At 40.7% G+C, this 12549-nt stretch overlaps 1 protein-coding gene across 1 annotated transcript in view; it reads left to right on the plus strand.

Moving 5' to 3' along the window:
• glud1 (glutamate dehydrogenase 1) overlaps positions 1–12549 on the plus strand; it is a 39969-nt gene that overhangs the window by 13434 nt on the left and 13986 nt on the right. The window contains 3 exon segments of the mRNA NM_001172529.1: positions 1433–1513; positions 1629–1684; positions 12045–12108. Of these exon segments, the coding sequence (NP_001166000.1) occupies positions 1433–1513; positions 1629–1684; positions 12045–12108 (201 nt within the window).

The following is a 12549-nucleotide window of genomic DNA, read 5'->3' on the forward strand; positions in this document are numbered from 1 at the left end:
CCTGTACTCTGGAGCGGGATCAATTTGGAGGTGGAGGGTCCGTCATGGTCTGGGGCGGTGTGTAACAGCATCGGACTGAGCTTGTTGTTGTTGCAGGGAATCTCAACACTGTGCATTACAGGGAAGACATCCTCCTCCCTCATGTGGTACCCTTCCTGCAGGCTCATCCTGACATGACCCTCCAGGATGACAATGCCACCAGCCATACTGCTCGTTCTGTGTGTGATTTCCTGCAAGAAATCTCAATCCCATTGAGCACGTCTGGGACCACGTCTGGGTGAGGGCTATCCGCCCCCCTCCCCCCAGAAATGTCCAGGAACTTGCAGGTGCCTTGGTGGAAGAGTGGGGTAACATCTCACAGCAAGAACTGGCAATTCTGGTGCAGTCTATGAGAAGGAGATGCACTGCAGTACTTAATGCAACTGGTGGCCACACCAGATACTGACTAATACTTTTGATTTTGACCACCCCTTTGTTCAGGGAAACATTATTCAATTTCTATTAGTCACATGTCTGTGGAACTTGTTCAGTTTGTCTCAGTTGTTGAATCTTGTTATGTTCATACAAATATTTACACATGTTAAGTTTGCTGAAAATAAACGCAGTTGACAGTGAGAGGACGTTCCTTTTTTTGCTGAGTTTGTCTGAAAATGAACTGTCTGTGACATGTCTATACCAATGAGCTCCCGAGTCTAGGTGCAGAAAGTGGCTGAGGTGAATCAAACCCTGTAGCTAGCTAACAAGCAGTCCTTTGCGACAATGTTACTGGGATGCAGGAATATTAGATGTCTTCATTTTAAGATCACTGTCATTGAAGTTGGTGGTTACTACTGGTTTTAGATCCGGGGGGAGAGAAATTGTCCGCAAAGGGCTCAGAGTGATGTCCCACACCCAAGAATCCTCAACCAATCACCCGACGTCTATTAATGACTTTGCCTCCGGCTATCCTACGAATGGAAACTTTACCTACTGTGACTGACACTGGGTAACTGCAACCATTTTGTGCAGTAATCAAATCAAATGTTATTGGTCTTTATACACATGGTTATCAGATGTTTTTGCGAGTGTAGCGAAATGCTTGTAAGGACTAGAAGCGAGGCAGCCCTCTCGGTCGGCTCCATCTTGGTTAAAACTGACTGACTACCTGCAATAACTACGAGAGGCCAAGTATGAAATGGAGATTAAGTTAATGGGGGAGGATGCTCTCTGGTTTTAAAAAGTGGATAGTGTACACATTTCACTTTTTTTATTGTACAGTAACTTATAGGCTTATTGTTTTCATCATGTATAAGGTGCAGGTATACCATTTTCCTAATATTCTCATACACACCTACTCTAGCTAGAGAATGAAAATGGGAAAACATTACTTTTTTTCAGCCAAGTCTGATATCACAGGTTTCACCCCACTCACCCCACATGTTGTATGTTTCAGGTATCCGCTACAGCACCGAGGTGTCGGTCGATGAGGTGAAAGCCCTGGCCTCGCTGATGACATACAAATGTGCTGTCGTGGGTAAGGGCTTTTACACACCTAGCCTTTATCTTCGAGACATCAGGCCTCCAGACATGTTTATATAGCCTGTTGTGTTTTTTTCTGATGTAACCCCTTCCATTTTAAATTCCTTCAGATGTTCCATTTGGAGGAGCCAAAGCTGGAGTGAAGATCAATGTAAAGAATTACACTGTAGGTATTAGTTTGTTTCGGGATACACCAGAGTATCTTAAGAAATTGTTGATGTCCTTTCATCCCATTCTCGCAGTCACATGGCACTTTTCATTAGCTTTAGGTTGTGTTCCCTTTATGTACAAAGCAGTTTCTCAATAGACTACAAAGTCAGTTTCTACTTTATTTTGAACTTGTTTATCTGTGACTCAGAGTTTATCGTACAGGCTCACATTACCAAGTAATCTAAACCAGTGATAAGGTTGCTGTCAAGGCATGTCATTTTCATCTCACTACGTCCATTGTGATGTATTTTACCCATAGTGCATAGATAATAACCATTGGGCACACACTGTTTGTTTCAACGCATTGACATGGAATCAATGTGGGAAATATGTTTGATTTGAACTAAGTAATCCAATTTTAATCTAATTTCAACCTGCTTTGTAAACATTGAAATTAGGGTAATACTTTATCTTAAATTAATTGACTTAACCTGACTAACAGGTTGTTACATCAATTTAATTTCAACCTAATCATCAGATCTACATTATCAGTCAAAAGTTTATACACCTACTCATTCCAGAAGTTTTCTTTATTTTTACTATTTTCTACATTGTAGCACAATAGCGAAGACATCAAAACTATGAAATAACACATATGGAATCATGTAGTAACCACAAAAGTGTTAAACAAATGAAAATATATTTTAAATTCTTCAAAGTAGCCACCCTTTGCCTTGATTACAGCTTTGCACACCTCTTGGCATTCTCTCAACCAGCTTCACACGGTAGTCACCTGGAATGCATTTCAATTTAAAGGTGTGCCTTGTTAATTTGTGGAATTTCTTTCCTTAATGAGTTTGAGCCAATCAGTTGTGTTGTGACATGGTAGGGGTGGTATACAGAAGATAGCCTTATTTGGTAAGTTTAAATCAAAAAGTTATTTGGCACATGCGCTGAATACAAGTAAGTGTAAACCTTACCATGAAAATGCTTACTTACAAGCCTTTACCCAAAAGTGCAGTTAAAGAAAGAGTTATGAAAATATTTACCAAATAAACTAAATGAAAAGTAACACAATAAAATAACATTAATGAGGCTACATACAGGGAGTACCGAGTCAATGTGCGGGGGTATTCGTTAGAGGTCATTTGTACATCTACAGTAGGTAGGGGTGACGTGACTATGCATAGATAATAAACAGCAAGTGGCATCAGTGTACAAAAATGGAGGAGGGAGTGGTGTCAATCTAAATTATTCGGTGGTGATTTTATTAACTGTTCAGCAGTCTTATGGCTTGGGGGTAGAAGCTGTAAAGGAGCCTTTTGGTCCTATACTTGGCGCTCCGGCACCGCTAGCCGTGCGATAGCAGAGAAAACCGGCTGTGACTTGGGTGACTGGAGTCTCTGACAATTTTTTTGGCTTTCCTCTGACACTGCCTAGTATATAGGTCCTGGATGGCAGGAAGCTTAGCCCCAGTGATGTGCTGGGCCGTACGCACTACCCTCTGTAGTGCCTTATGGTCAGATGCAGAGCAGTTGCCATACCAGGCGGTGATGCAATCGGTCAGGATGTTCTCGATGGTGAAGCTGTAGAACCTTTGAGGATCTGGAGACCCATGCCAAATATTTTCTCCTGAGGTGGAAAAGGTGTTGTGCTCTCTTCACAACTGTCTTGGTGTGTTTGGACCATGATAGTTTGTTGGTGATGTGTACACCAAGGAACTTAACTCTCGACCCGCTACACTACAGCCCCGTCGATGTTAATGGGGGCCTGTTCGGGCCCACCTTATCCTGTAGTCTACGTTCAGATTCTTTGTCTTGTTCACATTGAGGTAGAGGTTGTTGTCCTGGGACCACACTGCCAGGTTTCTGACCTCCTCCCTATAGACTCTCATCATTGTCGGTGATAAGGCCACTGTTGTGTTGTCAGCAAACTTAATGATGGTGTTGGAGTCGTTTTTGGCCACGCAGTCGTGGGTGTACAGGGAGCACAGGAGGGGACTAAATACACATCCCTGAGGGGCCCCAGTGTTGAGGATCAGCGTGGCAGATGTGGTGTTGCCTACCCTTACCACCTGGGGGGGTGGCCCGTCAGGAAATCCAGAATCCAGTTGCAGAGGGAGGTGTTTAGGGTCCTTAGCTTAGTGATGAGCTTCATGGGCACTATGGTGTTGAATGCAGAGCTGTTGTCAATGAACAGCATTCTCACATAGGTGTTCCTTTTGTCCAGGTGAGAAAGGGCAGTGTGGATTGAGATTGCGTCATCTGTGGATCTGTTAGGGCGGTATGCGAATTGGAGTGGGTCTAGGGTATCCGGGAGGATGCTGTTGTGAGCCATGACCAGCCTTTCAAAGCACTTCATGGCTACCGACTTGAGTGCTACGAGGCCATAATCATTGAGGCAGGTTACCTTCGCTTTCTTGGGCACAAGGACTAGGCTCCCGTCACTGGGCAGCTCGCATCTGGTTTTCCCTTTGTAGTCCGTAATAGTTTAAGCCAAGCGTCAGAGCTGGTTTGTAGGATTCAACCTCAATCCTGTAATTGACGCTTTGCTTGTTTGATGGTTCGTCTGAGGGCATAACGGGATTTCTTATACGTGTCCAGATTAGTGTCCCGTTCCTTGACAGCGGCAGCTCTAGCCTTTAGCTCAATGCGGATGTTGCCTGTAATCTATGGCTTCTGGTTGGGATATGTACGTACAGTCACTGGGGGGGACGTCGTTGATGCACTTATTGATGACGCCGATGACTGAGGTGGTGTACTCCTCAATGCCAGTGGATGAATCCCGGAACATATTCCAGTCTGTGCTAGCAAAACAGTCCTGTAACATAGCATCCGTGTCATCTGACCACTTCCATATTGAGCGAGTCACAGCTTTAGTTTTTGCTTCTAAGCAGGAATCAGGAGGATAGAATTAGGGTCAGATTTGCCAAATGGAGGGTGGGGGAGAGCATTGTATGCATCTCTGTGTGTGGAGTAAAGTTGGTCAAGTGAATTTTTTATTTGGTTGTACAGAGGATAAGTTCATTAGAGTTACCAGCCTCAGAAATTGCTGCACAAATAACTGCTTTACAGAGTTCATGTAACAGACACATCTCAACATCAGCTGCTCAGAGGAGACTGCGTGAATCAGGCCTTCATGGTCGAATTGCTGCAAAGAAACCACTAGTAAAGGGCCCCAATAAGAAAATGAGACTTGCTTGGGCCAAGAAACACGAGCAATGGACATTAGACCGTTGGAAATCTTTCCAGTGGTCTTTAAAGTCCGAATTTGACATTTCTGTTTATACCCGCTGTGTCTTTGTGAGACGTAGAGCAAGTGACCGGATGATCTCCGAATATGTGGTTCCCACCGTGAAGCATGGAGAAGGAGGTGTGATGGTGTGGGCGTGCTTTGCAGGTGACACTGTCTGTGATTTATTTAGAATTCAAGGCACACTTAACCAGCATGGCTACCACAGAATTCTGCAGCGATATGCCATCCCATCTGGGTTGCGCTTATTGGGACTATCATTGTTTTTCAACAGGACAATAACCTAACACACCTCCAGGCTGTGTAAGGGCTATTTGGCAAAGAAGGAGAGCGATGGACCGCTGCATAAAATGACCTGACAATCATGACAATCACAAGACCTCAACCCAATCGAGATGGTTTGAGATTACTTGGACCACAGAGTGAAGGAAAAGCACCCAAGTGCTCAGCATATGTGGAAAATCCTTCAAGACTGTTGGAAAAGCATTCCAAGTGAAGCTGGTTGAGAGAATGCCAAGCGTGTGCAAAGCTGTCATCAAGGCAAAGGATGGTTATTTGAAGAATTGCAAATATAAAATATTTTTTTATTTGTTTAACACTTTTGGTTACTACATGATTTCATATATGTTATTTCATAGTTTTGATGTCTTCATTGTTATTCTACAATATAGTGGCTAATAAGCATGTTGGTGTTATTTTTATTGCAAGGTGTAGTATATCAGTCCCTCCAGGCGTGATGCTTGGCATTCAGGCCAAAGAGTTCAGTCTTGGTTTTATCAGACCAGATAATCTTGTTTCTGTTAACTGTGGGACCTTTTATATAGACAGGTTCCTGCTTTTCCAAATCATGTCCAATCAATTGAATTTACCACAGGTGGACTCCAATCAAGTTGTAGAAACATCTCAAGGATGATAAATGGAAACAGAATCCACATGAGCTTAATTTCAAGTCTCATAGCAATAGGTCTGAATACTTAGTAAATGTGACTCACCACCTGGATTCGGTCTTATGTAGCAACATTTGAAATAGTTATTTTTTTACGATGGTAAAAAGTAGAGACACAGCTACAAAATGGTATATCATACACTGCATGTTTGAGGAACAATGGGGAAGTAATTCTGCTTTGAATGTTGATACATTTGTAATCTCACTTTTGAGAAAAGAGCCTGTTTTGGTACCTACTGGAGAGCTCTCCTTTGTCTACACCCATTCAGCATTGTTAACACCCTCTTAAGCCAGCCCCACCTATCTCTTTCAGGATTCACACGTCAGGTGCTAAACAGTGAGTAGTGTAGTAAAGATTTAGACTAAAAGTGGTAGTAGCCTACAACAAGGAAAGATTCCCGGTAAACAAAGTGTCTAGATAAAAATATTTTATAAAGATCAGATGACAATTTCCCAGACACACTTGTTTAATTTGATGGGTAATGTGAAAGAAATGCTAATACCTCAGCCACATCCAGTGGTGGAAAAAGTTGTCATACTTGAGTAAATGTAAAGATACCTTAATAGAAAATGACTGAAGTAAAAGTAAGTCACTCAGGAAAATACTACTTGAGTCAAAGTCAAAGTATTTGGTTATAAAAAATAAAGTACCGCAAGTTAATGTAATTGCTCAAATGTACTTAAGTATCAAAAGTAAAAGTATAAATCATTTCAAATTCCTTATATTAAACCAGATGCCCATTTTTTTATATTTTTTTTACTGACAGATAGCCAGGGGCACACTCAAACATCATTTTTCAAACAAAGAATTTGTGTTTAGTGAGTCTGCCACATCAAGTGCAGTAGGGATGACCAGGGATGTTCTCTTGATAAGTGTGTGAATTGGACAATTTTCCTTTCAAAATATAACGAGTACTTTTTGGTGTCAGGGAAAATGTATGGAGTAAAAAGTACATTCTTTTGTTTTGGAATGTAGTGAAGTAAAAGTTGCCAAAAATATAAATAGTAAAGTAATGTACAGATACTTAAGTAGTACTTTAAAGTATTTTTACTGAGGTACTTACACCACTGCCCAAATGCCTTCACACCAGTATATTAGCATACTTTATATACTGTTACACCATCACTTAACTTAAGTATGGAAAACTGTGATAAGGCCATGCAACCTGAGTTGAAACCTGAGTGAGGTGCATACAGTGGGGCAAAAAAGTATTCAGTCAGCCACCAATTGTGCAAGTTCTCCCACTTAAAAAGATGAGGCCTGTAATTTTCATCATGGGTACACTTCAACTATGACAGACAAAATGAGAAGAAAAAAAATCCAGAAAATCACATTGTAGGATTTTTAATGAATTTATTTGCAAATTATGGTGGAAAATAAGTATTTGGTCAATAACAAAAGTTTATCTCAATACTTTGTTATATACCCGTTGTTGGCAATGACAGAGGTCAAACGTTTTCTGTAAGTCTTCACAAGGTTTTCACACACTGTTGCTGGTATTTTGGCCCATTCCAATACTTTTTTGCCCCACTGTATGTACAGTACATAAACAGATGCATGTACCATATATTTATGTGGTGGACACTTGATACGGTCACATGATATTGTTGTGGTACTGTATGTCACAAAATCATGTTGCGACCACACACAGCAAAATATTCATATCAATATTAATTTTACATATATAAGTGGATGGGTCTCTACAGAAGGTCTAAACGGTAAAGCCAAATGATTACTTGCATAGTAGCAATATCAGAAGTAGTGTCAATTATAAATAAAATAATATACAGTATGTACAAGAACAATAACGATAGTGATCGAGGCAGTTATATGCATACTGGTAAAGTGGCTGAGCAGCAGGATCATTTTTTAAAAAAATAGTAGCAGCAACGTGTTAGGAGAGAGTCATTTGAATAGAGGCACTGCAGCTAGTGCTGATGACTGGTCTGTCCAACCCACGCATGAACAAGGGAATCTATATTCCGTCCTGCCCTTGACTTTGGTGCAGGGCATGTGATGTCCATAGCCTCTTCGTCACCGCTCACTCTGAACAAGCAGGAGATGCTGCTCTTGCTTCTTCAGCTTGACTGATTTAACAGCTTCTGGCAGATTGACAGATCTGAAGACCTGATAGTTGTCCTTCTGCCACTGCCAGCACAGGTCTGTCCTCGGCTTAGTGCTTGAGATGTGGGGCAGCAATTTTCTCCACACATTCCTGAAGGAAGACAGCCTAACTACACGTACCTCTGGAAAATACAGAAAAAAAATTAAGCTCAATAAAAGTAGTGCCAATAATGTTGGTCAATTAAATAATCAAGATGTGTTTTTGCTTTACATTCCAAGTGTTGTCATCGATTCCTTGTAGAGATACCACGCTGCTGCTTTTGTCACATGGTATGACAGCAGCTTTCCACCAAAGTGTTTGTGTCCTGGGTGGGATCCTGGTAATACTATTGCATTATCCTCTGCGTAGTTGTTGAAGTTCAGCACTCGCTGCAAGTCCTCATGCTTCTGGTGTAACCTGTGCTTGCTTGGGCCAGCTCTGTTTTTGATGGGAGGTATTAGACCATTCTCCTTGTATGACTGGTGGAGGAGAGTCAGGCGTGTTCTGGTGAAGCTGAAAGACGAATTCCAGATACAAATATTTTAGCATTATTATACAATGGTTGCGAAATGGAATTCTGAGAACATAACTACACACAGTTCATACACGTAATGTTCAATAGCTAGCCAGCCATCTAACGTCAGCTGGCTAGCTAACAGCAAGCATTAACTAGCAATACAAACCTGATTGTCATAGCTTGCTAAAGTTAACCAAGTAGGTTCAATGTTAGCTAGCTAGGCTATAACTAGTAATGCGAAATGGCATTCTGAGAGAACATCACTAAAAATATTTTTACCTAAATCAGGGATTTCCTCATTGTTCTGATTCATTTTCAGTCAGAGAGAGTCGGCATGACACGATCGTCCTCAAGAAAGTAGTCCATCACAACTTTTTCCCGCTGACCTTTGTTGATAGCGCCTGATAAATTCAGGGCAGAAATGTTTAGCACTAGCAACATATTTGTAGTTCTCCATGGCTAACGTTATATCTTTCGAAAACAGCAATAGAAAGGATTATCTACGCATAACGAGCAGCTCATTTTAGACACAAGATGCTACACCGCAGACCAATCCAAACTCATCGCTCCGCATGTCCAGTACACTCATTATCTCAGCCAATCATGGCTAGCGGGAAGGTTGTGGTCTTTTTCTGTGGCTAAACCAACTAGGCCTGTAATTTAACAGTTTTATTCGTATTTACAGGTGGCATACAAGTTTTGATATTAAGGCACATGAAAGTTCACATGTTCGAGAAGGCATTTCTGCCAAAAAACACTTTTTTACGTTCAAACGGCTCTTTTGTGAATTTGTGACTTTGCGACATACGCCTAGTTTCCTGAATCGGGTCACAAATAAGATATTTCTGTTTTACATTTTTATAAATGTGCTAAAAATTCTAAACCTGTTTTCGCTTGATGGAAGAATTTTTTAAAATACATTTTAGAATAAGGCTATAACGTAAGTCAAGGGGTCTGAATACTTTCCGAATGCACTGTATACACTGAGTATACCAAACATCTTCCTAATATTGAGTTGCACCCTCCCCTTTGCCCTCAGTATAGCCTAATTTCGTCAGGGCATGGACTCTAAGGTGTCCAAAGCATTCCACAGGGATGCTGGCTCATGTTGAGTCCGTTGCTTCCCAAAGTTGTCAATTTGTGTGGATGTCCTTTGGGTGATGGACCCTTCTTGATACACACTGGAAACTGTTGAATGTGAAAAACCCAGCAGCGTTGCAGTTCTTGACACAAAATGGTGCACCTGAACCTACTACCATACCCCGTTCAAAGGCACTTCAATCTTTTGTCTTGCCCATTCACCCTCTGAATGGTACACTTGCACAATACATGTCTCAATTGTCTCGAGGCTTAAAAAACCCTTCTTAAACCCGCCCCTCCCTTTCATCTACACTGATTGAAGTGGATTTAACAAGTGACATCAATAGGGGATCATACTGTAGCTTTCACCTGGTCAGTCTGTCATGGAAAGACCAAGTGTATATAATGTATGTTAAAAGACATCAATAAGGGCAAGGTAAAAGTTGTCTAATCATCTATTTGGCATGCTATTTATAGGGCTAGTGGTAACTATGTCTAACTTCCAATCAACCTTAGATGAATGATAGTACACCTAGCTTCACATTGAAATGATGGTGTTCTCTGGGCAAATCGAATGTCAATGCAGCCTACATAATCTAGTGATGGAATAAAAAAATCCATATTTACATATCGGAATATTCATTTTGACTATCACAATATTTCTGTGCTAGTTGGCTGTATCTGCATAGCTTGTTCTCCTTTTTTTTTTTTTTAAATAGGAAGCCAATTTTGTTTTCAACACTTATTTCCATAACTAATCAACTTGTTTTCTCATTGCTCTCTCTTGTCCCTCTGCAGCAGACATACAATGAGCAATATGTTTGGAACATCGAATCGCAATAAAACCTCAGTATCAATACATATACTGTAGAATCGTGAGAATTGCCATACACATTGAATTGGTACCTAAGTATCACGATAATGTCACAATTCCAAGCCCTAAGATAAACCCAACCTCACTCAGAATGTACTTTTAACATACAGCTTTTGTAAGAAAAGTTAGTTACTTTCAACTCTTCAATGTTATTTAGGTAGTCTACTCAAATGAGTATGGAAGCTGGTCAATGTCTAAATGTGTTGACATGATAGCTCAGCTGAAACGAACACAGCTTGTTCACAACGCTAAGCAGGGTACATAGTTAGACATCTGGATGGTAAACTAGTTCTCTTTGAAGTGCATTACCTCATGTATCAGTAGGAGTCCCTCAATGTTCAGGCAGAAATTGTTACTGTGGCTACACATTAAATTCAATATACCACATCACTTAGGTTGATAGCATGATAAACAATTACGTTGATTCAAACATACCATTCTATCAACATTGAAACAAGGTCAACATAACATGTCTAATCAAATATGAACCATAATATATTGAATATAGGATTAAAAAGATGAACGTTTCTATGTGGAATTTCAACATATATTTCTGGTTATGTTGAAATTAGATTGTAAGTCAGTTTAAGTCGATGTATTTAAGTTGAAGTTCTACCCTAATTTCAATGTTTACAACGCTGGGTGCAATTAGATGAAAACAACTGAATGATGACTTGTTTTCAAATCCAATGTATTTTCCACGTTGATTTTGCGTCACAATACGTTGGCAAATTACATTGAAACAATGTTGATTCAGCCAGTGTGTGCCATGTAGGAAGGCTGCAGGATGTCCTATTATGTGACCATTCATTGGAGTGTTTGTTTTAGCAGTGATCGGAACAAGGATGAGAATCTCTATCTTCAACTTTGACCCCAGAATTAGCCGAGATTACTACTGATAGGGAAGAAGGAGCCATAGAATTTTTTTTTATTGTCTGTTTCTCAAAAATAGAAAATATGCATGACCTGTACTTAATAGTTATTTAAATTTGCGAATAAGAATGTAATTAAGTGCATATTGTACATATTATAGCACACGTTATTAAGATGTTGAATACCTACCATCTAAATTTAAAGATCACACCATTCCTGAAAGCCCCATTGTGTTCAATAGAGCTGTGCACAGGAAGCTGTTAGTCAGTGGACTCTCCCTCCACTTCCTGTAGCCAGCCCAGCGCTGACCTGCCCTGTGGTGTTATTAAGCATTGGCAGCTCTGCTCTGGGGGAGAACTGCTGAGCCATCAGCTGGTAAACATCATGACGGGGACATTTACCCCTTATCCATCTGCTTGGCTGCTGGCTCTGAAAGAGCAGGAGGGTTTTTTTGTCCCTTGATCCTCCTGAGCCAAACTTATAGTCCTTGAACCAGGTGGATGAGTGTTTCACCTTCAGTTTTCATTCAATGAAGTCAAGTAATCCAGCTTTGACATTAGTGTTAAACTACCTGAAGCTGATGTTGCATCTCAATATTTGAGAATCCTATTCTATCACAAAGCAGGATGTTTTTGTGCTGTTAAAGAGCACAATTGGTTATTTGGTCTGACTTTACTGCAAGTGAAATATTCAATGCCATTTATCATACTGTTATTTCTCTGCCTGCAGGACAATGAACTGGAGAAAATCACCAGAAGATTCACCATTGAGCTGGCCAAAAAGGGTTTTATTGGTGAGCCGTGTCTGTGATCAGGGGAACACTGAAGGCTGGTGGTGAAAATGTCTGGCGGTAATGTGTATGTCCGCATGAATACATGGTCCCCTGTATTGGGGGAGGGGAGGGGGGTTTCATGAGCACACGACGCAGCACAAACATAAATAACCATGATGAGAGAGGAGTTAAACAGAAGGCTTGACGAGGGGAAACTGTACACCAGAAAAAAATTGAAGACTGAAAAAATACACCAAATATTTTTGAGGGATGTCAGAATTAAATAAGCAGTTCACATTAACTTCACGTTATTTGTAACAGTGACCTATCATTCCCAAGGACTTCTGTTTGTTTCATGAGTTATTTTAGGATGATGCTTTCAAAGTATGAAGTACCCGTGACCTGACTTCAGGCTTTCGTAGGGGGTTTCTAGCCTGACAAGTCCAGCGTTTAAATAGGCAA

This window comes from Oncorhynchus mykiss, chromosome 1 (assembly GCF_057628025.1).
Source record: "Oncorhynchus mykiss isolate SJ-2025 chromosome 1, ASM5762802v1, whole genome shotgun sequence".
Classification (NCBI taxonomy): domain Eukaryota; kingdom Metazoa; phylum Chordata; class Actinopteri; order Salmoniformes; family Salmonidae; genus Oncorhynchus; species Oncorhynchus mykiss.